Raw genomic sequence first — 27,876 nt, forward strand, 5'->3', positions numbered from 1 at the left:
GCAAGAAATTGGTAAATAAAAAAATATTAATAATAATATTAAATACTTTATTGATCCCAAGTAGGAAATTATTTTGTTACAGTAGCAACATTTAAAAATACACTTAGCCGTGTTTAGACTTAACTAATAATAAAGTACAGAATAATAATATACACAATAATAATTTTCCAATGTGCAATAATAATGTACAAATTAATAAAACAGACTATTGTACTGTGATGTGTGTTCTCCTGTCGCATGGAGATGAACTGTTGTATATGCTTATTGCATTTGGTAGGAAAGATTTTCTGCAATGATCCTTGTGACAGTGGAACTGAATGAGCCTGTTAGAAAGGGTGCTCCACTGCTTATTCATGGTCATGGAGAAGATGTGCCAGATTGTCCATAACAGTTAACTGTTTGTTTAGTCACCTCCTCCCCACCACTAACTTAAGAGTCCAGGTTGTAGTCAAGAACGGATTGAGCCTTTTTGATGAGTTTATTTAGTCTTTTTACATCACCAGCACCGATTATGCTCCCCTAACATAAAGCTGCAAAGAAGATTGCACTTGCTACAACAGACTGGTAAAAGATCTCCAACATTCTGCTGCACACATTGAAGGATCTCAGTGTTCTGAGAAAATAGAGTCTGTTCATTCCCTTCTTGTAAGCAGCTTTGGTGTTAGTTTTCGAATCAAGTCTGTTGTCGAGGTGAACACCCAATTACTTGTACTCCTAAACCACAGCAAATGAAATACAATGTTGGAAAATGCATGGCCATGCACTTAGGTAGAAAACAATATATGTGCAGATTATTTTCTAAATGGGCAGAAAATACAAAAATCTGTGATGCAAAGGGACTTGACAGAACACCCTGAAGACTAACTTGCACATTGAGCCATTGGTGAAGAGGTAAATGTAATGTTAGCATTCGTTTCAAAAGAACATAAGAACAGGGATGTGATGCTGAGGCTTTATAAGACACAGGTAAGGCCTCATCTTGAGTATTGTGAACAGTTTTGGGCTACACATCTAAAAAAAGATGTGCTGGCATTGGAGAGGGTTCAGAGGAGGTTCGCAAGGGTGAAAGTGTTATGAGGAACTTCTGATAGCTCTGGGACTGTACTCACAGGAATTTAGAAGGATGAGGGGGGGATCTCATTGAAACCTTTTGAATGTTGAAAGCCTTAGACAGAGTAGATGTGGAAAGGATGTTTCCCATGGCTGGGGAGTCTAGGACAAGAGGGTACAGCCTCAGGATAGAGGGGTATCCATTTAAAACAGAGATGCAGAGAAACTGCTTTAGCCACAAGGTGTTGAATTTGTGGAATTTATTAACAAAAGCACCTATGGAGGCCAGGTCATTGGGTGTATTTAAGATGGAAATTAATAGATTCTTGATTGGCATGGCATCAAAAATTACTGAGAGAAGGCCGGGGAGTGGAGTGGAGGAGGGGAGAAAAGGATTAGCCATGATTGAATGGCAGAATTATCTTGATGGGGCAAATGGTCTTATTATGCTCCTATGTCTTATGGTTTATTGTCTATACTGACTAAAAGAGTTGTTCTGAGAGCAGATCAAGAACTCTGCACCTTCTACGCCTTTTAAGCTACTGTCCTGATCCATGTTAGACTGCTTGAAATACTCTACCATTACTGCCTTGATATCTTGTCTTCTGAGTAATAGTCTTAAATATTTGCTCTTCTAGCTTTGTCCAGTTGTTCAGTGCCTGCAATGTATTCCCAGCAATGTGACTGGCCCACTTCAGTTCCTCAGTTCAACCTGTATTGTCCCTTTGTTGATTTTTTCCCTTACAGCTGTAATTGTTACTTTGCTAATATTGTTACAGTAATCAGGAATGGCAAGCTACCATTCCTTTTCTCAGAATCACTGGCATATATCATGAAATTTGTTGTCATTGTGGTAGCAATATATAATAACAGAGAAAACAAATTACAGTAAGTATTTATGTTGAATAGTTAAATAAGTCAAGCAAAAATAGAAATAAAAAAGTAGTGAGGTGCTGGTCATGGGTTCGATGTCCATTCAGAAGTCAGATGGCAGAGGGGAAGAGGCTTTCCTGAATTGTTGAGTGTGTACCACCAGGCTTCTGTACCTCTTTCCTGATGGTAGCAACGAGAACAAGGCATGACCTGATGATGAGGATCCTTAATGATGGATGCCACCTTTTTGAAGCATCGCTCCTTGAAGATGTTCTGGATGCTTCAGAGGCTCATGATGGAGCTGACTAAGTTTACAACTCTCTGCATCTTATTTCAATCCTGTGCAGTAGCTTCCCCCAAACCAGACAGTGATGCAGCCAGTTAAAATGCTCTTTAATGAGCCATATTTCAGTAATGGCACAATATCATACTCCCACATATCTTTGAGTCCTTTGTTAATCACATTTATTTCTAAGACTTCTTCCATTGGAATATAACCATTTTCTCATCTGGCCTTCTCCTCCTCTACTCTCAAATTTTAATATTTTGCTCTCCAGACTCTTTACAATCTACTTCCAATCTTGACTCTCTCACTGCTGTCAGACTCCCATTCCCCTGCCAAGATAGTTTGAACTCTATCTGATATACCGTTTAAACTTCCTACAAGGATATCGGTCCTGGTTCTATTGAGCAATGAAGGTTCAGCAAATTGTTATAACAGAGATGGAATAAATATAAGGAAAAACATGATCTAGTGATAGTAACATTTGTAACCAAAGACAATAGTTTAAAGGTAATTAGAACAGAACCACATGACAGGAAAAAAAAACTTGTTTAATAAGTCACAGGAGCCTAGCAGGTATTTCATAAGCCATGACAGGATGCTTATGAAAAAAATATTTAATTAGAGCTATACTGTATATTGTTGCTGATTATTTTATAGAGTATTTTTCATTAGTTGAGATTTAAATTTATATATGCCTTCTTTCTTGGTTTCCTCTGCTATGTATTTTTATTAAATGACATCTATGATTGCTTTTTTAAAAATATTATTTTTCTTGAGGTGGTGTAGTCTGGGGGAATGGTGACTGTATTTTACTCTTGGGCACAGAGCTATAACAACAGTCCTATAGCTTCAGGCTTTGGCAGGGAACCCAGCAAACTTAAATTAGAGCTCAGGGGAATGGCTTCACTCTGCCGCACACAGCACCCCACCGGCTTTGCCTGTGCTTATATTTATTTCAAATCGTGGGGAATGTGGTAAAATTTTGCAACTAAGGATTTTGCAAATCCATAGTTGTTCAGTTGTCCACAAGATAAACAACTTTATCCACGCATCAGCACCAGCTGTCCGTGCAGCATATCTTTTATTTTTCTTAGAAAAGTAACAATTGATTACCTCATTTTACATTGTACTGTAAAATTGTATTTGCATGACCACGTTCTAGGTACATAGAGAACTTGCTAAATTTCAGGCTGTCTTAAAATCTGGACGTTTTTCTATAATCAGCAAGTTATAGAAATTACACCAAATTACTAGTTAAGTAACTATATTTTAAGGAATATAAAATGCAAGGGCAGAATGGTGTAGAGTAAATTCCAGGACTTTGAGAAAAGACCTGGCCGCAAAAGGCAGAGCAATGAAACGTAAGGGTGCAGGAGAAGCCCAGATCAGAGGTGTAGAGATGCAAGTTGTAGGTTATGGAGGTTCTGAAGATGAACACAAGAGTTTGATTACAATATTGAAACATTCTAAATGGAGGTGTTACTGGAACAAGTTAGTAGATTAGGTTAATAAGCATAGGGTTGATAGATGAATGGCCATGGTATGAGTTGGGATATAGATTGGAATATTTCGGAAAACCTCCAGTTTTGGAGGAGTCACAGGTACAAGAGCAACGTTAAAAGTTAAGCTGAGAAGTAACAAAGCCATGAGTAGTTAGCAAGAGATGAAAAATATCCTTTCAGTATACCCAAATGACAAATCAGGGTTTAGATCAAGTGTACATGAATCAAATGGACAAAGCAGCTTCAGAGCCAGTGCTGAGGGTTCAATCCTGATATCTGGTGCTGTCTGTATGGATTTTGCATGTTCCCCTTGTAACCACATGGACTTCTCTGAGTTGTACCAGTTTTCTGCCCTATCCTAATGATGGGTAGTGTCTAAATGGCAGAACCTGGCAGGAGTTGGAGAATGTGAGAACAAAAGGATTAGTGTAAATGGGTGTCTTATGGATGTCATGGGGTCCATGCCTATTCCATGTTGTATTACTTTATGAAAATTCATTTGTAACTAGTTTTATGTTTCTTTGTAAAATTACCTGACTGCAACTGTTCTGACTTTGCAGGTTGTCACCCTAAAGGAATAAATTACTAAAGTAAAATACATTTATATCATTAGCTACAAATAAGAGAAAAATCTCCAGATGCTGGAAATGCAAATAACACACACACACAAAATGCTGGAGGAACTCAGCTGGCCAGGCAGGGTAAGTTGAAAAGAGTTGGCTGAGACCAATCACGTGGACTGTACTCTTTTCCACAGATGTCCCCGGCGTGGTCTGCTGAGTTTTTTTTCTAGCATTTTGTATGTATCATTAGCGATAATACATGAATGTAGATTGTATGTGTATAGTTTGGAAGGGTTACCAAAGAGTTAGAGAGTATGCTTCATTTCTCCAGCAATCTTATATTGGCTATTTGTATATCTTAGGAATTCAAACTAGTGACAATTTAACTCTGTCGGGCTAAGGATTCACTGATCCCCGAAACACAATAAATTGTCACTAATAACAGATTTCAGAACACTTCTGTTAAAACATCAGGCTGCTTATTTCGGAAATAAATAGGATATCCACGTGGTATTAAAAATTGAATAAAAACATGGATATTCTGGTTTTGAATTTATGAATGGAAACTTCATTTCCCCTGGCCCACGAAAGGTCACCGTAAGAAACACGTGTTACTGCCGTTTGCACGTATTAAGAAAAGTTAATGTCATACAGCTTAAAAATAGAAAATAAAAGAATTGAACCGTCTTGAAATCGCGCTGGAGATCTGAAACGGCCGCAGTTTTGGTAAGGAGGTAATTGCCGCAGGGAGGCGCTCATGGACCTTAGCGCCGCCGTGGTGATTCCGAACGCACCAACTGCTTTGCGAAGTCAGGTAGCCTCGTCCTTACGTTACATTAGATAGTTTAGGCATTACCGTTCTCTGGAGCGTGCAATTGTTGAGCATCAATTTGAGAAACAAAGTGGCAGTCGCTGATTTTGACCTCATGTCCAATCATTTAAGTTGTAGCTGTTGTGTTTTGATAAGCATAGTTTGGAAAACAGCGGGGTGAGCGCTCTGTTGAGCGGGTGTTCCTATACCTGCTGTGATCGCTGTGCCCCGAATGACCAGCGGGAAGCTATCATCACGCCGCTTGCACAATTTGGGAGGCTGATTGATGTGGCTGGGGTATTGAGTGTGAACAAATACCTCCTGTCGCTAACGGATTTCCAGTGTGTCTTTAATATTTGAGCTGGCAACACGCCTTTGCAAGCTTTGGACGTTAGCGAAATATATTTTTAAAGCAGCTCCTTTGCAATGTAGGTGTGAATAATCTCTAAGTGCGATCATTCGGAAACTGCACACTCGTTTTAGTTCATCGCACTGTTACGGTCGGGTAATTTAATTTCTCGGGCAGACACGTATTATTAACTATTTGAGATGAATTCATCGCATTCCCGAGGTCTGTGGAGTTGATACAGACACTGGTTCGCATTAGAAATTCCAGGAGGGATTTTATTGCTGGCTGACGTCACAGTCACTGCGCATTTGCTGCTATCTTCTATTTATCCATCAACAGGTCTCACTCCCAGAAATCTGCAACACAGTCCCCAGCGTGAAAACATGTCAACAACAGTATTCACCTTTGAAATCACTACGATTTATTTTAACACGGCAATACGCCGGTGTCTTAGTTACACACATTTTTAAAGTCAAATAAGATCTCAAGATTTAGATGAAGTTATATTGTTTAGACTCCAGCAAAATGTCACCTGCATGAATGCACAGAATTTGAAACAAATTTCAGGTAGTTTAAAGTCAGTACATGCTTCACATTCGGCCTGGGAGATTCTAGAACATTGTTGCTGAATGAGGGATCGATCGTCTGTGTGGGATGGATTTCTACAAAGGAAGGTGAATTTGAAATTCACTGTGGAACTGCAAACGAACATATCCAAAGCGGAAATAGGGTTGAAATCGCCAGGTCAGTGGAGGCAAAGAGCGGATCAGCTATGGTTTTGTCGAATGTCGAAGTAGGCTTAAAGACTTCACCGGCCTATTCCTGATCACATTGCTTACACTATTATCTGCTACTGGAAAGTTGTGGTGAAGGATTCCTTTATTTGCGCGTCTTGTCGATCTCAATTAAAGTTGTAGGGTAGCGGGAGTGAGCAATGCCGCTTTGTAAAATAGGCCACGCTGCAGCTGGTCGCAAATCCGCAACTACAGCCAGAGGAGCCACTGAACTGGATCGTCAAAGGGAACAGCCCCCGCCAATCCTGTAATTACTTAAGTTAGACGTTTGAGTTAGCAAAACAAATTCAGCATAAGCGACGATAATTAAATCTTACAGTAAAACGTTAATACTTATTATTTAAGATGAGTTCTGCGAGTGTTGTGCACTTTAGCAAAGACAGTTTCGCACATATGAGTGTAATCATAAAATTGACTCGTTTTGATGATATACTTAACGGGAATGTCGAAATGTGCTTAATTACTCCCGGACCCCAACAGATGACCGCATATGCTCGACCCTTGTTTCAAAATCTCAACAATCGCGACTTTTTACAATTAATTTTGAACCATCTGAAGAACATGCGTGACAATTAAAAAGTAGCGCATTAAAGAAGAAACTGGAACGTATAGTGGTTTCCTTTGTAGTGGCTTTCTTTGGGTTCATCATCAGTGATTAATCTTAAAGGATATTGTCAAGAGGTGGGAGTGAAACGGAGATGTTATTTTCTGCACTTTTTGTAATTAATTTAAAACTAACATTGCAGAGGATGCTGGAGCAGAGCAGTCAAGATGGTTTTGCAGTAAATGATACTTTGCCAATAAAATGCAAGAGGGGCCAAAAAACAAGAGAACATGTACTAATCACAACAGGCAACAAGGTAACTGAAAGCTAGGAGCAAGTAGTGGAGCCTGGCTGGTTTGATTAGTGAACAAATTCTGTGTACCAGAGTGGGTTCAAATAGGTCACGAGTTGGAAATGAGTGGCAGTTGACTACTCTTCCCCGGGGTAGAGACTGAGAGGACTATGCATGTGCAGGCCTGACAGGACTAGCACCGGTACCTACGGCCGGCTTCCGACAACCCAGGGTAATCTAGATGGGCCCAGTGGAATGTCTTAATGAGCGATGGATCCAGCATGTATCTAGATAGCACCCAAGATCTCTCCTCCAGGCCGTACCCTTCTCAGTTGACCAGGTACTGGACAGTCTGTCCACAATGACGTGTATCCATCAACCGGCAAAACACGTTCACCAGACCACCTTCCACCGTCAGATCCCAGAGGTGCCGGCTCGGGTAGGGTGAGTGGTCCCTGAACGATGGGCTTGAGGCAGTATATAGAAGATAGGTGTGATCCTAAGGGATGGTGATGGCTGGAGATGGTAAGTGGCTGGATTGATGTGATGGGTAATATTGAAGTGACCAATGAACCAGGGTGAGAGCTTGTGGGAGTTGTGCAGGGACAGATCTCAGGTGGAGAGCAAGGCACAGACCCCAGGATGGCATAGTCTGGCTGGGTACCACCAGTGGTTGGCCCGGTGGCAGTAGGTGCAGTTGACAGCTAGGATGAACCTCCACACTCTCTCCCAAGCATTCTGGCAGCAGTGAACCAGGGCTCTGGTGGATGGGACCCTCATGGGAAACAGTGGTGGTTGGTAGCTATGAAGCACTTCAAAGGGTTACATGCCTGCAGCAGAAGAGTATGTGTGTCAATTGTGGGATAGTTCAACTCAGAGCAGAAACCTCTTTCATGTGAAAATAGGAGCAATCAGGTGCAGTATTTAGTGCAAATGTGTGCATGGAGTCAGAGGTGATAGCGGAGGTACTTAATGAATACTTTGCTTCATTATTCACCAGGGAAGAGGATCTTGGCTTATGATCTGAAGGGTTGTTCCATAATATGCTTATCAATTCAGTGACATGGATTTCAACATCAGTAGGCATATCCGGATAGATGGCTAGTTTTTCAAGCACTCCAAGAGGCTGTGATGCTACTGGGCCAGCAACACTTCTGCATTCCAGGCACACTGCCAAATTCCATGGATTAATCTAGCACTGAGTCGGGGCCTTGACGCAGGCTATGTATAAGATCTGCTGCACCCTTCCACTTCCCGGGTGGTCAAAACCCCGGATCACCTCAGCATCAAGTTGGAGAATCCGGGCCCCTGAGGGAGGAGGTTGACTGTAATTGGGGCTGCTGTGTCAAGGCTGACAACTCTGCTGGGTCAACTCATCCTGTCAGAAAACGTAGAGGAGGCTTGAACCCACAGCAGTGCTGCAGAGACCTTTAGAAGTAAACAATATTTTACTAATAAACTACAAAATAACAAGCCATGGGGGGGGGGCACAAAACAAGAGAGAACAGAAACTAATCATAATGGGCAACAAGGTAACTGAAACCAACTGGTTGAGACTACCTGGTTCAATGAGTGAACTAGAATTGTGGATGAGAGCTGGGTTTAAATAGGCTGCAGGTGATGAATTGGAAATAAGTGGCAGGTGATTCCTGTTTACTAGGTGGAGACTGGGAAGAGCCTGCATGTGCAGGCATGACACTATATGCCCTTAGTGGGTCAAGTAACAACATTTGGGTATCAAATTCGGCTCTATCTCACTTTAGTCCGCTTGTTTAAGCTCACAATTGATCATCAACACAATAAGACTATAAAATCTGTCCACATCCCTTTGCACAGAGAAGAAAGATATTTTAAGAAATTTAACAAAAAATTTAAATAGCTACATTGCTTCATTCATTAAGAAGGATGCTGCAATTTCCTCCTACCCTTAATCTCAGGAAATTTACTAAATGTTCTTTAGCCTGAGTGGAGTCAGTGTCAATGAGCAGAGTTTGGAATTACACTTCAGTAGGTAGTACAAATAGGTATTGTTCCAGCCAATTATTAAATACAAACACAATACAGTGAATTCTGGTTAATTGACTGCCTTGAAGCAGTGTGTTTCATTACTGCATTATGTAAATTTTAATTTTCATTGTAACATTTAAGATGATTTTCGATACCTTCAAATTATTTGTTGGTCCTAACTTGTTGAACTAATGAAATCGTTTCATTTTCACTCGACAATTATTGGCATTTCCATGCCTGAATGCTTGAAACAGCAGTGAACAAAACAGTTCTGAATTACTCCTTATGAGTTCTTTATTACTCTCCATTAGTGACGAAAATCACTGCTTTTTGAACACAAACACGCAAGTGACGCTGTTTAAAAATCAATTGCTCTAAGCACAGTGTTGTGTCTAACGATCACACGACGTGGACGCGAATGACCCTAGTTGGATAATGTTAGGCAACAGTCTACTATCTCAATTAAGCGGAATGGTGTTCCAAATAAAATAAGATGTTTTTCTTCTTGAAGACTTGTCCCAAATATTTGGCTGTCCCGATTAAGCGAAGGCCCAAATAACATCCATCCAGCGAATCTGGGGCAGCGAACCTGTCCTCGTCCTCGCTGGGTTCCAGGTTGTGCTCGCGCCTTTGTCGGGAACGCGCCGACCTACCGCGGCCGCCAGTGCTCACGCACAAGAGGCGCGCGCCCGCCCGCCCGCCAGTCGCGTGCGCATCGAGAGAAGCTTGAGGCTGCACCGAGCTCACAGCAGCTGCAGCGAAAGGCAAGGTGAAGCTCGCACATCCTTTCCTCAACATTCACTCTTTTATTTTTTTAAAGAACACGAACACTATTTATTATATTTTTTACAGTTGCACTCTCACGAAAACGCCCCCTCCACCTCCTGAACTGATGTATTTCTTTTAAACAAATTCTCTCCTCGTTTGCAGATGCTAAAGGTCTTGCTCTGTGTTGTTGCTGTAGCCTTTCTGCAAATAGAAGGCAGACAGCGAGCTACAGCGGACAACGGCAATTTTCTGGATGATAAACAATGGCTGACCACCGTCTCACAGTATGACAAGGAGCCAGGGCATTGGAACAAATTTCGAGACGTAGGTACCTGTTTACTGTTGTTGCTTTCCGAGTGCAGCCTTGTGTTGTTGCCCGGGGTGGTTGGAGCAGGAGAGAGGTGTGTGAGCGAGCGGTTCCGAGCGCCCTCCCGCCGAGCCCAGGCTAAACTCGGGGCGATCGGTGGCTCACTCCCTTCACCTGGCTGCGGTGTTTGCAAACTCGGGGGCGTCGGAGGGTGGGCAAGAGGCGCTGACTGCATTTTCTTTCATGCAACTTTACCTTCTGTGGGAGTGAACGCGTTAGAAAGTGACTTTGTTGGATATCGAAATCTGAAGGGTTTCGCGAATAGTTTGTGGTACAGTTAACTTAACCGATAAATATAAGTCTGTGTACATTAGGAGCCCGGATTGATGTTGGTAGAGGTGTCTTGGAAGGCACTGTGTTCGATTTGAGCAAGTAGGCAAAGTGAAAATCCAGATGGAGGTATTGGGACTGGTCGGACCAAGGCCGTTTGAATTCCCGAGTGCTCGGCATCACTTGACCCTGGGCACCTTGGGTTACTTTCAGTCGATTGTTAGGGCACTCATCAGTTTTCACTCGACATTTGGATTGAAATTAATAAACGAGGCTAAGTGGTCTGTCTGGGAAGCTCTTTGCTAAAGTAACTATTAGTGGTATGGTGTTCGCTACTGTGCAAGAGGTGGTTGAAGGAAATTCAGGTACGGCGTGACGATCTGACTGAACATATTAACTACTCAAGAGGGGTGCGTGCGGATTTGCTTTTGCAGATGTTATGAGTCAGTGGAAAGCAATAACAGAAAATAATCCCGTACGAGGGAGAGGAGCATCACCTCCGGCTAAGTGGCACTCATTTCTGAGCACCACTTTGTGGGAAAACTGCAATAATTTCTTGAGTGCAGCATAGTTGTGTGTAAATATGAGCGTTCGTTTGTTGGTGTGATGCATGTAAGTGGGTGGGCAATAATCAGTACATCGCAATTAGGGACGTACAGCAAGATCAAAGACTGTCCATATCCACAACCGGATCCAGTATGTATTAAATTAGTACTTTTTTATTATGATAAGGTAGATCGCTTGATTTTACTGACTAATTATCTGTCAAGAATTACCAAGATCGAGGTTAATTGGACAGAAAAAATGTTTTTACCCCAAGTAAAATAATTGCAGAAGTTCATACTTCCCTCCAGCAAAAAAAAAGCAAACTCTTGTTTTTCAATGTCTTTGTTTATTATTTTGTTAAATATCAAGCAATACCAAGGCTAACAAACTGGTGAAAATATACAATTAAACAATTCAAAGCACCATGAATGTGAAAAACACAAAAATAACCCTGAAAATGTTGACAAAATAAACTCAGGTTAACATGTGTGTGGAGGAAGAACCATTTAATGTTTCTGAACTGAAAAACTGATACATTATCTGTATTACTGACTTCATTGTAATTTTTTAAACCATCAAATATAAGTTCACAAATAATTACAGTCTGTTATTGGTAACATACAAAATGCTGGAGGGACTGAGCAGGCCAGGCAGCATCTGGAAAAGACACAGTTGACGCTTTGGGCTAAGACTGTTCATCAGGACTGGAAAGGAAAAGGAGAATTCAGAGTAAGAAGGTGGAGGGAAGGAAGGAAGAAATACAAGGTGGCAGGAGATAGGAGAAGTAGAGATCAGGGAAAGAGATAAAGGGCTGGAGAAGGGAGAATCTGATAGGAGAGGACAGAGGACCATGGAAGAAAGGGAAGAGAGAGATGATAGGTATTAGTGGTATACTCTTTCTTTATTGTTTGTTCATTATCAAATTTGATTAGCTGAGCATTGAGGAATGTAAATCTATATAAAGGCTGGCGAAATCAGGCCAGTACCAGCAATGTTGAGGAAAAATTGCTAAAACATGTACCGGATGGATTTCCATATCAACATGCTGGGGAAACAACTAGGTAGCAAGCTATTTGCAATCTTGAATTATGCAACAAAAAGAGTTAATTAATCATGTGAAAGAATACCATAACATTCTAAAATTTTATATCGGTTTTACAACTAAAGTAGTTCAATATGAAAGCAGGATTTTCAATCAAAAATGAAACTTAAATCTGGGAAGGTTGGCTGAGAAAATACATTAAAAAGTATGACAAGTAGTGGCTAGCATGTGAAGAAATAATGCATGATTTACAGCAAATATACTTGTAGGGAAAAGGAAAAACTGTGGACTACAGGAAAATTTAGAATATGTGAGTGAACATATCTCAGTGTCAGATTTTATATTTCCAATATTTTCTCAAAATGTAAGGAAAATCAAAACTGACACCAAGGGAATAAATGTATAAATCTGAAAAGAAGGCATGTCAGCGGGTTCTTTACAGAGAATGGAGAGTGAATAAGGATAAAACAGATGGACTAAACAAAAACTTTGTGACTGTCTTCTCAAACGATTTGAGAAATGCCCTAGAAGCACTGGAGAAGCAAGGGTCCAGTAAAGACAAGGAAATAAAATGTAAGTTAATAAAATCTGCCTAGCATGTCAATAAAGCTGAGAAATCTCAAGGATCTGATGACCTGCATCCCAAAATTGTAAAGGTAATAGATGCTGTGGATATGGAAATAATTATACCTTCAAAAATATTATAATTGTGGAATCTTTCCTGCAGAATGGGAAGTAGCAAACATTTCTCTTAGAAGGGAGAGAGAATTACTGCCCAGTTACTCTTAAATCACTAGTTTGAAAAATGCTGGAATCAATTATGAAGATCTTTTGTGAAAGCATTTAAAACACTGTAACATGACTTAAAACATCATAACATGAGCACACATCTGCTTGTGGACTATTTGTCCACTCCCATTTGGAGGGAGACTATGTAGCATCCACACCTGGACAGTTATGTTCCCCAAGCAAAATGGCTGATCAACACCTCCACCCACTAACCCACCCCTCCACAGCCCCAACCACCACTACTTTATTATTTCTTGTGAAGACACCTTATGTACAGACTCTCCTTTGCCAACCCCTGCAGTAAATGTTACAAATTAACTTTTCACCTCCATTTTGTTTTCAGGTTCTGTTGTCCTTTTTTAAAAAAATTCTTAAGACTTTGCATCAAACAAAGCAAATTTGTTTGCAGATATATGAAAGAGCATCGTCAATGTCACCTTGTATGGCTCTCCCAGTTACATTGCACTTCTCCCAAGGGCAATAGTGTGTATCTTTAAATTCTAGCTCAGGCAAAACCAGACTGGTATCTTAAAATATACCAACACAGATATTTATTTTTTTCAGTTGCTATAAATGCAATAATGTGCTTTGCATATAATGGTTAAGCAGTGTTTTTAAAAAATTTGCTCATGGAGTTCAAGGCATGGTTTCCTTGAACCTCCCATTGAAGGTATCTCCACAATGTTGTTTAGAGAGCTCCAGGATTTAGCCAATACAAATGAAAAACGAGGTATTTTCAAATACTTGAAGAATAATCCATAGGTGGTGGAGCTCCTATGCTGCTTTTGCTATTGGTAAAGCTCTTGGGTGTGGAAGGTACAACTGAGAAGCCCTCTAGTCTAGGGCAGGCCATGATCCCAGTGTCCTCCAGCATGATGCAGTATCTTGTTCAGGCAGTGGTGGGATCCATATAATATCACATGCGCATTGTGCCTACTTCATCCATCTCCTTTTCCCCGAAGTATGTCATTTTGCTTGAGCATGAAGTGAAGGGGGTGGAGATTGGGAAGGGAATTGTATCATAGCTTTCAACATTTACCCAATCACTATGGCATGAATTCCTTTTTCCTTCAGAAGATGCTACTTTTTCCCTTCTGAATGCCATTTTAAGACCACCATTCAGGAAAATAATTTCAAGTGTCACTTTATGGCCTTCTCGGGGTTGGGAGCAGGAAGTTTGATTAGAAAGTCAGTTGTGATTTTACTGAATTGCAGAGGAAACATGAATAGGTGACTGGTCTAATTCTTCTTGAATTTAGGTTCTTGTGAAGCTTTGAGAATCTTTCCTGATTATGTGGTGTCTTTATGTGGGACAAGAAGAAATCCAGCCCTTGCTATTACCTATTACCTACAGGAATTTCCAAATAAAAGTTTGACCTGATTCCTGACCTCTGTTGCAAGTAGTTTCCATCAGTTTACCAATGGAGTTATGCTTTGACCCCACTTGCTTTTATAGCACCTGCAATTATGTCAGCATTCGTGCTGACTTTCACGTTGTGAATTCAAACACCACCCCAGGGAACTGAATACATTATCTATAGAGGCTTCAGCACAGAAACTAGATATGCATCATTGTCAAAGAAGCCTTTTTTACCCAAGGTTTGCTACCAGGGGTGCAATTGTTTGTTCAATTGGGTGTAAAACAAATCCTTTTCAATATTCAAGGTGGAGCTGGGAAATCTCAAGCAGCTCTCCTAAACTAGATATCTAGAATATCGAATTAACTTAACCGTTTGTGGAACTCTGTGAATAAATTAGCCCCTATAGCTGCTACCTGCAACTTATGAACAGTCCGTGACCTTTCTTTAAATATACCTCTTTATTGTACATCTTTTAATGTTTATTTTTTCTTCATTGTTTATTGCCTCAAAGTTTTTTTTGCATCAACTAACCTAGAGACATTTGTGATATACATGTTCAGAACATTTATTTATCTTACGGGTGGTCGGGTGAGAGGTAGTGTTTAGCACAAAGCTTTACAGTACAGATTATCCAGGTTCAGTTCCTCCAGCTACCTGTAAGGACTTTATACGTTCTGTCTGTTACTATGTGGGTTTCCTTTGGGTGTTTTTGCTTCCTCCCACAGTCCAAAGATGTACCGGTTACTGGATTAATTGATCATTGTAAATTGTCCTGTGATTAGAATTAAATTGGGGGATTGCTGGGCAGTGTGTCTAGAAGGGCCTATTGTGTGCTGTATATCAGCAAAGAAATTAAATAAATTTTACCATGATAGTTCTCATTTCCCCCAATCCTCTCTCCTTCCCCCCTCCCCCTCCCATCTCTTTAATTTTCTCTTATTCTGGCACCTTATACATCCATTGTTTGCTCTATGTCATGATCCCATGCCCTCTTCACCATATAAACCTTGGCCTGGTTGCTTTGCTACTGCATTTTTCAGAAGGGCACATCAACTGTTTATTCCCCCACCCGCCCCCATAGATGCTGGCCATTTTGTGTGTGTTTCTCTGAAGAGGCAAAGCAGGAAGACAGGAGCAAAACTCTACTTGGAATCTGGAGAGGAAAGGCAGTCCAGTATGCTTGAATGTCAGAGGTTTGGAGGAATTAGAACCGGTCAAGTTTTCCCCTGGTAGAAATTTTTCCTCTGACATTTTCTCAGAATTGAGGACAACGTGCTGTTTCTCTGGTCTTTGTTTTTTTTTTGCTTTTCTTGCTTCTTGATAGAAGTTTAGTGACTCAGAATTCAAATGTTTCTTAGAAATGTATAAGAACCATCAGAAATATGCAGACAGGTTCAAAAGGAAACAATACTATCCAGAATAAGGAATCCCAGAAGGCATTTGAGGTTCTGACATACAAACAAGTAAACATACCTTTGTGCCATTTGAATAAAATACCTTAATAGCACAAACATCTCAGTATTATATATTTTTATTTGCAGTTTGTCATCTTTTGCACATTAGTTGTTTGTCTTTGTTTATTTAGTGTTCATAAATTCTATTTTATTTTCTTTGCTTGTAAATGCCTGCAAGAAAATGAAACTTGGAGTAGTAGATGGTAATGTGTGTATGTATGTGTGTGTGTGTATATATAAAAAATTTACTATGACATAAATTGATGGTAGTGTTGATAAGGAAGATAGTCCTAAATTATTGATTAATACTGATCAACTGCTACCTTGATCAAGACAATGACATAAAGCCACAAGCACCATTAATCCCATTTATCAGCACTTGATTGGTGAGTTACCTTGCCATGGCAATTCAAGTGCTCAGTGAGATGCTCTTAAATGTTGTGAGAGCTGCCTCCATCACTTCTCTGATGCAATCCAGATTGTTTTGAGCCTCTAGGTAAAAAAGTATCTTTCTTGGATTCCTCTTAACCAATTAATCCTCACCTTGAAAGTACACAGTTTGGTGTTTAACACCTCTGACACAAAGAAGTGTTTCCTAATAGGTATGAGATAAGGCTGAGAAGGTGTAGAAGAGGACGATATGTTACCACTGTGGCAGGGTCCTAGGGAATTCAGGACAAGCAGGCATTGGGGTAAAGAACAAAGATTACTGAAGTTGACAGCACAAGAAGACAGAGAAGAGGCCATATTGGATGGTTATCTTCATTAACTGGAGAATAGAATATAAATGCAGGGAGTTTTTGGTTCAGCTCTATGAAGCACTGATCAGGCTACAACTGATTGTGTGTAGTTCTGGTCTGCACACTGAAAGAAGGATATGATTGCACTGTAGAGGATGCAAAGGAGATTGACTAGGGTGATGGAATATTTTTGCTACAGAGGAGGAGGCGGCAATGAAGGGAGCTGATTAGGGATATGCAAAGTTATGAAAGGCATGGGTAGTACATAATAAACATTTCTTCTTGTCAGAGCTGTCAAAGGCTGAAGGACATAGTTGTAAAGTAGGGCTAAAAGGTTTAGAGAAAAGCGGAGGAAGGTTTTCTTTGCACCTGATGGTTGGTTGCAATCTGGAATGCATTATCAGAGAAGCTACTCATAATGTTCAAGAGGATCCTGATGAGCACTTGAATTACCAAGGTAAAGTAAACATGAATCAAATGTTTGGGAGTGGGTTTAATATAAATAGGTACTTCAAGAATTTCATGGGCCGAAGAAAACTTTAATGTGCTGTTTGTCGCTGACTCCATAAAGATGTAAGAGTGAATAGCTATTCTGTGTTATTTCTGTCCATCAGTGATGCCGGCATGCATTAAATATAATGAATGCATGATCAAAATAGTACTGAATTATAGTTCTAAAAAAAATTACATTGACAGTCTTGCCTTGGTGTTTTTGAAATCTTCATTCTGTCCCTACCCCTGGGTTCTGATATTTAAAGATTTCCCTTGAATCCTGCAGTCCCTGATCTTGATTTGTAGGTGGTGCTGTTCTCTATCTTAGTTTTATTTTCCCTACTACAGTGGCATGGGTATAGGATTAATTTGCGGAAATCGGTTAGGTTTAAAAGGTTTATTGTTTATATAGATAGTTTTAACCTTTTTGCTTGGTCTGTCAATGGGGGGGGGGAGTAGGTTGCAAACAATCAGATAACACATCCTTATCTTGAATCTCCATGGAGGTTGCCTTTATGAGATTATTATGAAATTAATTTTTGCTTTATTGCTTGACTTCCTATCAGAGGCTTGTTGCCAGTCTAGAAAATATCCAATGACCAGAACCTGACAGTCAGAAGGGAACAGTTCTGGCTCCACACTGACTGCCCGACTGCAGCAATACACAAACTTACTTCGGAATGGCCCTCCCTTTGGAACTACCAGTGGCTTCTTATGTTGTGAGCCACCTGACCATCTACTACTAGTCTCTTTCACAAGCAGTGGCTGGGTGAGAGTTTGGTAAAGACTGAAGTTTAGCAACTGGATGCTCTTGGCCCAAGGGTATGAGAGGTGGAAGGAAGGGCAGGGATTTATAATGATTCTATACCAGGTTAGTATTGAGCCAAATAACCCTGGGACAGTACATGTTCCATATTCAATTGAAAGATTAAGACAAGTCAAGGAATTATAGTCAATGGAAATTCTTCCTGGTGCAATGGACAGGCCATAGATACCACAAATTTTTTAAAGAAAATTTTGGCAATATTAGTGAAGGAACTCAGACACCACTTGGCCTGCTCTGTCACTTCTGCTGAAGTGGTGTTGACATTTCACAAATAGTGAACCTTATAAGTGACAGTTCATTCCAAATTAACTTGAAGCTGCTTAAAATCAGCGCATTTTTTCCCAATCATACACTTCTATTTTTCAATGCAATGTGTAATCTAGGTTTAAATATGAATTTCCATTTCCTTTAGTCAAAACTATTAGGGATGTACTCAGTGTTTTAGATTTAAAAGTAGTGAGGTGGGCAGAACAAGATTGTAAATTTAGAGAAGGATGCAGTTATTGAAACAAATAGCTTTTAATCCTGGTTTTTAATTAGTTACCATGGGGTTGCATGAAAGGGCAGTACAATTTCCCTGAACTGAAACTGGGCAGAGTGAAAAAGTGTTTACAAGTGTCTGCCCTGTGTTACAATAGATTTTTGTTTCACCACATAGCACTTGCTGGAGTTGCATGGTGATGGAGTCAGTTGTTACATGACAATATATTGTAGTGCAATGTTAGATAAAGAAGGAAGACGTTATTTTGGTTTGCATATAATAGGACCACTGGGAACAGAATCCATGGTAACACTGGGGAAGTGATCTCTCCTTTACACAGCAACACTATATTAGTATCTCTTTTGCAAATGGAAAGTTTTGTGCCTGATTTTAAAAAGTGCATGACAACTCTGAATTCTTTAAACTGAGCTTCACTTTCTGTGGTCACACTATTGATGCAGAAGAATTACTCAAGTGGCTGTGAAAATTCAAGCAGTGTGGATACCTCAAGGCCAAAGGCTATGTCAAAATTGTCCTTTTTAGGATTCATCGATTACTAAAGTAGGTTCCTGCCAAACCTGGCTACTGTGCTCCATCCTTTGAACTCGTAACTACAGAGCAGGCTTAAATGGCAATGGACAAAGTATGGTGAGGTGGCTATCCAAAGGGTAAAGGAAATGGTGATGTCCAACACTGTACTCACACATTATGATCCACATCATCTAGTGAAGCGTTCCTGTGATGCTTCGCCTTATGGTATAGGTGCAATCATGTCTCATGTTATGAGGGATGGAAGAGAACACCCCATAGCCTTTACATCACGTTCCCTTACTGCTGCAGAGAAAAATAATGCACAGATTGAGAGAAAGGCCTTTGGTCTGGTTTGGTATGTAAAACATTTCAACCAGTACTTGTATGGGAGAGAGTTTACCCTTGTTACTCATCATCAACCACTAGTGTCCATTTTCAGTCCACAGAAGGGTGGTTCCACTGACAGTAGCAGCACAGATTCAGAGATGAGCTCTGTTTCTTGAAGGAGACAATTACAGGATCGAATTCCAGAGGACAGCTAGTCATGGAAATGCTGATGGATTATCTTGTTCTCTCTTGGAAAAGGAATTACCTGAAAAATTGACAAAAGTGCACAATCCTCTTGATGTATTTTTCCCAGTGCAAATCACAAGTCTCCTTAATATTTCTCCCTGTTACATGGCAAGCCAAAATGGCAAGGATGTGCAGCAGAAGTTCTAGTTCTCCCAGTTTTATCAGCACTGGAATGAACTTGTCTTGTGTGGGGATTGAGAGATGTTGTACCATCCAAGCTGAGAGCTGAAGTGTTGGAGGAGCTACATGCTGATCATCTAGGCATGCTCAAAATGAAAGTGTTGGCTTTAAGCTTTGCCTGGTGGCTTGGGATAGATCAGCAGATTGAGCAGTTTGGCGTGCACTGTTCAGGATGCCAACATGTCCAGAGATGCTAAGAGCAATGCCTCTTCATTGCTGGGAACAGCCCACATTGCCTTGTTAGAGTTAATTGTTAGAGAAGGGAAGTGTTCAGAGTTGTCAGAACCACTTTCTGCAGTTCCATAGTTGAACCCTACATCCACCATGGAGGAGGCCCCAAAACCTAAGACTATTTCATAGCCACAAGTCTCACCTGCCAAGCAGAGTGTCCTCCCTGGTCAGAAATTCTCCACATTGATTAAATCTTTAGGCCTGAATGGGACAATTTAACATTTACTATGCTGTGGATGTCCATATAGTATGTGTATTATAGTGTACTTTGTGTGTTGAGATACTTTCTATATTAAGTTGGAGCTTATTGCTAAGCAGAGTGTTGTATATTTAATATTTCTGTAATATTTGGGTAATATAGTAAATATATTTGGTTAAGCATTCTTATTCATTTAAATATTTCATTATGGGTCATGTGTAAAAGTAGGTGAATGGCATACTGTACATCATCACACCACTGTGTCATAAGTGCATGTCCCGCTAAACGTAAAAACAAAACTAAGACGGGCATTCCTGGCTCCATGCTTTTGCTTTGAATTAGTTTTATGTTATGGAGTTACAAAACATAGCAGATTTCAGTACAGGAAAAAAGCAGTAGTGTAGTGAAATGTTGACTAATACATGTTTAAAATATGTAATACAGAATCTTTGCAAATATAGTTAAGTATTTATAGCCTAAATTTATATAATTTAAAGACAAGCTTACAGTTAACGAGCAATTTTTAATGTTTATTCAGCATAAGTTCATACATTCAGCATTCACCTCAAGAATGGATGCAGGAATGAATTGTGCTACAGCCACATTATCACAGTCATAATTGTGATAATATACTAGAGCACAGTGCCATCTACAGACATCATGTGTAAAGTATTACATAAAAATATTACAGGTTTGACAATTACTACATTAAATAAGACAAAACTGCAGCACAACCACTGACATGCAGATGTCACAGAAAGATAACCAGGCAAATTTGTCTGCAAATTCATTTATGTACTGTAAGCTCTTGCACTTAGTAATTAAATTGAAATGTGAAATTGTCTTTGAAACATGAAATTTGGAGCAAAATGCACATTTGAATTGTGTGCTTCTGAGCATGAGGAGCTCATAGACGTACAACAGTGATACCAATCAGAATGCAGTGCCATTGATATTGCTGCAGCAAGATGGTGCAACTCGATAGTAGTGTAAGCTTTGGCCAGAAAAAATGAGTCCCAATGCAAGGATGCTGGCCTTCTTATCACTTGTATCTGTTTGCACTGTTATTGGGGAGTATGCCACAGAATATGAATACTAATTCAATGCAGCACATTGAGCACCAAGATTTCTTTGTTTTGTAGGTGACAGGAAGGGTGTAAGTATTCTGAACCTTTCTCCAGACATTTACACAGCACCACTGTTCCAACCGACGCAGGAAGTTCATTTTAACGCCCATGCTAGCATTCTCAATCGCATTACTACTTCCCATAGGGATTCCAACCAACAACCATCACTTTACAAATGAATAGCCCAAATTTTCTCTGATACTCAAGGTAAATTTTATTATCAAAGTACATATATGTTACCATATACAACCCTGGGATTCATTTTCTTGTGGGCATACTCAATAAATCTATAGAATAATAACCATAACAGAATCAGTGAAAGACCCAGAGTGCAGAAAACTACAAATTTGCAAATACAATAAAAAGGAAATAATAGTAATAATAAATAAATACGCAAGAAATATTCAGAACATGAGATGAAGAGTCATTGGAATTAAATCCCTTGGTTGTGGGAGCATTTCAGACATGGGCCAAGTAAAGTTATCCTTGATGGTTGAGGGGTAGTAACTGTTCCTAATCCTGGTGGTGTGAGACCTGAGGCTCTTGTACATTCTTCTTGATGATAGCAGTGAGAAGGGAGCATGTCCTGGGTGGTGGGGTTCCTGATGATGGATGCTGCTTTCCTATGTCAGCATTTCATGTAGAAGTGCTCACTGGTTGGGAGGACTTTACCCGTGATGAACTGGGCCAGATCCACTACTTTTTGTAGGATTTTCTGTTGATGGGCATTAGTGTTTCCATACCAGACTGTGATGCAAATGGTCAATATACCTTCCACAACACATTTATAGAAGTTTGCGAAAGTTTTAGATGTCATGCCAAATCTTCACAAACTCCTAAGGAAGCAGAGGCACTGCTGTGTTTTCTTCATAATTGCACTTAATTGCTGAGCCCAGGACAGGTTGTCCAAAGTAATAACACCTAAGAATTTAAAATTGCTAGCCCTCTCCTCCTCCTCTGATTTTCTGACTAAGACTGGCTCATAGAACTCTGGTTTCCTTCTCCTGAAGTCCATGAATAATCAGCTCCTTGTTCTTGCTGACAATGAATAAAATGTTGTTATGGTATCACTCAATCAGATTTTCAGTCTTCCTCCTGTATGTTGATTCATCATCATCTTTGATTCAGCCTAAGACAATGGTGTCATCAGCAAACTTGAATATGACATTGGAGCTGTGCTTGGCCTCACTGTCATAAAGGTAAAGCAAGTAGAGCAGGGGACTAAGCACACAGACTTGTGGTACAGCTGTGCTGATGGAGACCATGGGGTCTGCCAGTGAGGAAATCCAGGATCCAATTGCACAAGGTGGTATTAAGGCCAAGGTCTTAAAACTTATTGATTAGTTTTGGGGGTATGATGGTAATTGAATGCTGAACTGTAGTTGATAGAGAACATCCTGATGTGTGTATCTTTGGTGTTAAGATGTTCTAGGGTTATAGTCTTAAACTCGAGTTAATCATAAAACATTGTGTGAGTAATTTCATGCTTTGTACTCAACTTCTAAACTAAGTTACATGTAGTTAAAATGTATAACCATGCAAAATATTGGTAAATCATGTACCCTGGCTTCTGTATGAAAATTGTTTTCCTGTACCTGCAAATGGAAATGGCACAGGACACTGAAACACCATGTTCACAAACAAGATACAATTTTCAAGTTGCTGTGAAGTGAAATTGAATGCACAAGTTAATCATTTGTTGGTCTGCAGGATTTTTTTCTGAATTATTTCATTATCTATGTGTTTATGACAGTGGAATTATTAACTTCATCCTACCTGAGGGTACTTTTGTATGTACATTTAATTATATTGTGAGCAATGAGGGATGTGTAGCTACACACAGTCCAACCTATCATTATTTCCAGTTTCAGTGCTGGAAGCATCAGAGGTGGGCTACATTACTTAAAATTGCTCAAAATACCTTCTGAAGATATTTTAATAGCTCATTAAGAATAGGTTTAGAATATTAATAATTCTGTTTGTGATCTGTGCCAGTTCTGGGTGAAGCATTTTCAATCTAAGCTGCTTGCTTGTAGAAAGTGTGTTAAAGAATAGAAAAATGCTTTAAATCTCAAACGAAAATGCAATGTAGTATCAGCATGGTGAAATCATAATGTGGATTTACTCTGATAGCCACTCATTTTATCTTCTGTAGAACATGATCTGTTTGTATTCCTGGATCCAGATTCTGGCGTTGTGCTCTGCTCTCGTTATGTGGTCTTTCCTCCCAAGTAGACATTATGTTGCACCAACTCTCTTAATAGCTTACATTGCTCCCTTTTGATTTCCTTTGTATCCTTAATTTTATTAGAAAGTAAAACTATAGTTAACTGTTCTCTCTAAAATGAATATTCAGTAGTAATCAAAACTGCAGATTTAGGTTTTGCACAAATACTTACATTGTTAAGCAAGTCGCTATTGGATTATTATTCACATTCCTATTGATCTCTTCTCACTGTTGCCATCAGGTAGAAGGTACAAGATCCTCAGGACTTGCACCACCAGGTTCAAGAATGGTTGGTACCCCAACTCTCAGGCTCTTGAAATAAAGAGGGTAACTACACTCGCTTGCCCCATCATTGAAATGTTCCTACCACCAATTATCTCACTTTAAGGACTCTATCTCATTTTCACATGTTCTTAGCATTTATTTGCATTTGCACAGTCTGTTGTCTTCTGCACTCTGGTTGATCTTTGATTGATCCTGTTATAGTTGCTATTCTATTAATTTGTTGAGTATGCCAACAGGGCAATGAATCTCAGGGTTGTATATGGTGACATATATGCACTTTGGTAATAAAATTTACCTTGAACTTCGAAATAAAGAAAATCCATAAGCTGTTTTGCTAGTAGCTTTTCTAATATTTAACATTCATAACATATCAGGACAAATGAAGAGAAAGTCCATGGGACATTCAAGATATTTACTGTCAGAACATGCACCCACACATAATAGTGCAGTTACATAGAACATAGAATAGTACAGCACAGTACAGGCCCTTCTGCCCACAATGTTGTGCTGACCCTTAAACCCTGTCTCCCATATAACCTCCCACATTAAATTCCTCCATATACCTGTCCAGTAGTCTCTTAAATTTCTCTAGTGTATCTGCCTCCACCACTGACTCGGGCAGTGCATTCCACACACCAACCACTCTCTGAGTAAAAAAAAAATCTTCCTCTAATATCCCCTTTGAACTTCCCACCCCTTACCTGAAAGCCATGTCCTCTTGTATTGAGCAGTGGTGCCCTGGGGAAGAGGCACTGGCTGTCCACTCTGTCTATTCCTCTTAATATCTTGTACACCTCTATCATGTCTCCTCTCATCATCCTTCTCTCCAAAGAGTAAAGCCCTAGCTGCCTTAATCTCTGATCATAATGCATACTCTCTAAACCAGGCAGCATCCTGGTAAATCTCTTCTGTACCCTTTCCAGTGCTTCCACATCCTTCCAAGAGTGAGGCAACCAGAACTGGTCACAGTACTCCCAAGTGTAGCCTAACCTGAGTTTTATAGAGCTGCATCATTACCTTAAACTCTATCCCTCGACTTATGAAAGCTGACACCCCATAAGCTTTCTTAACTACCCTATCTACCTGTGAGGCAGTTGTAATATAAAAACAGAAAATGCTGCAATTATTCAGCAGGGCAGGCCATATTTAGGAAAGGCGTTAATGTTTCAGTTTGAAGATCCTTTTTCAGAACAGTTATTCTAACTCTTCAGCATTTGCAGTTTTATTTTCATTTAACAGTGCAGTTGTGTGGTTTGCAGTTTACCACGAGGTCTTTTTCTGTCTTGCAAAAATACAAAAATAGGCTGCTTAGCAAGTTGAAGGGAACATGAAGAGCCTGTAAAGGGATAGATTAAGGAAATAGGTAAGAAGTTAGCGGATAATGTATAATATGGGAAAATATATCTTCATCCAGTTTTGAAGGAAGAATTAAATAGAAAATTACTATGGAAATGAAGCAAGACTACAAATATTTCTATGCATAGGTGTTTGAGAGCCTTGATGCATGACACTCAAAGTTGGCATGTACGATAATAAATAAGCAAGGTTAATAAAATGTGGCTTATATTGCAGGCAGTGTCCTACAGATTGGAGTTTTTTTGATGCATCTTAGCAGGCTGTTGAGAATACACATGTAATACTGTGGATATTTTTGACCGCAAAATTTAAGGAAGGATCCCTTGCTTTAGCAGTAGTGCTGGGATGTTTCATTAGAATGACTCATAGGGTGATGGGTTGATGACTGAAGGAAAGTTGAGCTAGTTGGGCCTGTGCTTACTGGAATTTAAAAGAATAAGAGGTGATATTATTGAAATCTGAAGACAATTAATGGATGGGTGTAGAAATGAAGTCTGAACAGTGATGGATTTGGCTGTTAAGAAATGTAGTTTGTTGTGGAATCCTAAAGCAATTACTTCTATCTTCCAAACAACACACACACAATGCTGGTGGAACACAGCAGGCCAGGCAGCATCTATAAGGAGAAGCACCGTCGACGTTTCAGGCCGAGACCCTTCATCAGGACTAACTGAAAGGAAAGATACTAAGAGATTTGAAAGTAGTGCGGAGAGGGGGAAATGCGAAATGATAGAAGAAGACCGGAGGGGGTGGGATGAAACTAAGAGCTGGAAAGGTGATTGGCAAAAGGGATACAGAGCTGGAGAAGGGTTGGAGGCTACCCAGATGGTATATAAGGTGTTGTTCCTCCAACCTGAGTGTGGCTTCATCTTGATGAAGCCTTTTTGTTGGCTTTGTGGAACAGTCCATGTTCCAAGTCTGTACGGGTATCCGTCCCCCTCTTTTCCTTCGCTACATCGTCAATTGCATTGGCGCTGCCTCCTGCACACATGCTAAGCTCGTTGACTTCATTAACTTTGCCTCCAACTTTCATCCTGCCCTCAAATTTGTCAAGATGATGCCACACTCAGGTTGGAGGAACAACACCTTATATACCGTCTGGGTAGCCTCCAACCTGATGGCATGAACATTAACTTCTCTAACTTCCGTTAATGCCCCTCCTCCCCTTCTTACCCCATCCCTGATATATTTAGTTTTTTTCTCTCTCTGCCCATCACTCTGCCTGTTCTCCATCTCCCTCTGGTGCTTCTCCCCCCCACTTTATTTCGCCCGAGTCCTCCCGTCCCATGATCCTTTCCCTTCTCCAGGTCTGTATCACTTTCGCCAATCACCTTTCCAGCTCTTAGCTTCATCCCACTCCCTCCGGTCTTCTATCATTCCGCATTTCCCCCTCCCGCCACTACTTTCAAATCTCTTAGTATCTTTCCTTTCAGTTAGTCCTGATGAAGGGTCTCAACCCGAAACGTCGACAGTGCTTCTCCTTATAGATGCTGCCTGGCCTGCTGTGTTCCACCAGCATTTTGTGTGTTGTTGTTTGAATTTCCAGCATCTGCAGATTTCCTCGTGTTTGCACTTCTATCTTCCATGTATTTTGCTGGAGGAAGGCTCTACTAGTCCAGACTGAGATGCCGGTCAAACAACATGGAAATGGTGGATTGCGGAACTAAACAAGGATGCTAGTGAAGAGGAGCTGTGGTTCTTCAGCTCAGACATAGAGTCCGACATTGTGAATTCACCTGATGATGTTGAGAGACACTATGAGAAGTAAGGATGGTTGACGTTATTTCATTTGGAGCACTGGGGGGCACAGTGGCTCAGCCCCATCTTGCAGTTCCATCAACCTTGGTTCAGTCCTGACCTCCAATACTGTTCATTGTGATGATCTCTAGGTTTTTTCCAGGTACTCTTTTTTTTTCTAACACTGTAAAACAGTGTCAATTGGTAGGTTAATTGGCCACTATAGTTCAGATTCAAGTTTAATTATCATTTAACCATACGTGAACACAGCAGAATAAAACTGTGTTTCTCTGGCACCAAGGTGCAAAACACATACAGCACACTCAAGATGGTGCCCACACACAGTCATGCAAAAATAATATATTGTAGCGATGTACTGCATACAGAGCTAGAAACAACGACGTGCAGTCGGTAAGTCGTTTCGAGACTAGTTTATTCAAACTTCGCGGCGCTAGCTTTTAATCCCTAGCTCCCGCCCTCCTGGGCAGAAATGACGTCAGAGGTGCATTACCAAAGTCTCTCCCCACACGCGGGCTATTTGTGAGCCGGTTCACCTGTGCAGGAAGTGGGTCGCCACAATACATAGCCCAAGTCCGAGTGACACGTCCTGCAAATTGATGCTGCAGTTCGCAGACAAACAGCACACAATTCAGCCTGTCTTTCCACTGCTCAAACATTGGAGGGCAGCACGGATAGAGAGATCAGTCCCCAGATGAGCACGGTCATCACACTACACCCCCTCCTGTGTCTCCTTTCTGGGAATGCAGTAGCAGGCAAGCCTGCGGCTTAAGGCCTACTCCGCGCTATAACTGAGACCACGCAGCTCCCCTGCCATCTGTCACATTGCCAAGCAAGGGGAATTAGGTCTGTGGCATCTGACATTATCAATGTCCAGCATGGTCTTGTGATTGCAGGAGAAATGTCTAAGACAATCTTTCATGGTTAGACTGTGCACTGCCTATGGTTTGTTCCTAATTTGCTGATGTATGTAGAATTGTACATGATGGGAATGTCAGGAATAATAAAATGAGGTTAGTGTAGGAATAGTATAAATGGAAACTTGATGGTCAGTACAAACTTGATGAGCTGAATGACTCTGAGTGTAGGTACCACTGGTTGAATGACCGGTAAAGGTGGAACTTGAGCAAAACTTCCTGAGGTTTCATATTAGTACTGGCGGCAGTTGAGTCTATTTAAATTGTTGATTGCCTTTAAATCATTAA

At 40.4% G+C, this 27,876-nt stretch overlaps 1 protein-coding gene across 1 annotated transcript in view; it reads left to right on the plus strand.

The window, feature by feature from the left end:
- Positions 1–27,876, plus strand: part of LOC140726010 (uncharacterized) — a 529,984-nt gene that overhangs the window by 52,854 nt on the left and 449,254 nt on the right. Inside the window, exons 2-3 of the mRNA XM_073041909.1 lie at positions 9,583–9,835; positions 10,002–10,163. Coding sequence (XP_072898010.1) covers positions 9,583–9,835; positions 10,002–10,163 — 415 coding nt within the window. The remainder of the gene's footprint in view (positions 1–9,582; positions 9,836–10,001; positions 10,164–27,876) is intronic.

This window comes from Hemitrygon akajei, chromosome 4, assembly GCF_048418815.1.
Source record: "Hemitrygon akajei chromosome 4, sHemAka1.3, whole genome shotgun sequence".
Taxonomy (NCBI): Eukaryota; Metazoa; Chordata; class Chondrichthyes; order Myliobatiformes; family Dasyatidae; genus Hemitrygon; species Hemitrygon akajei.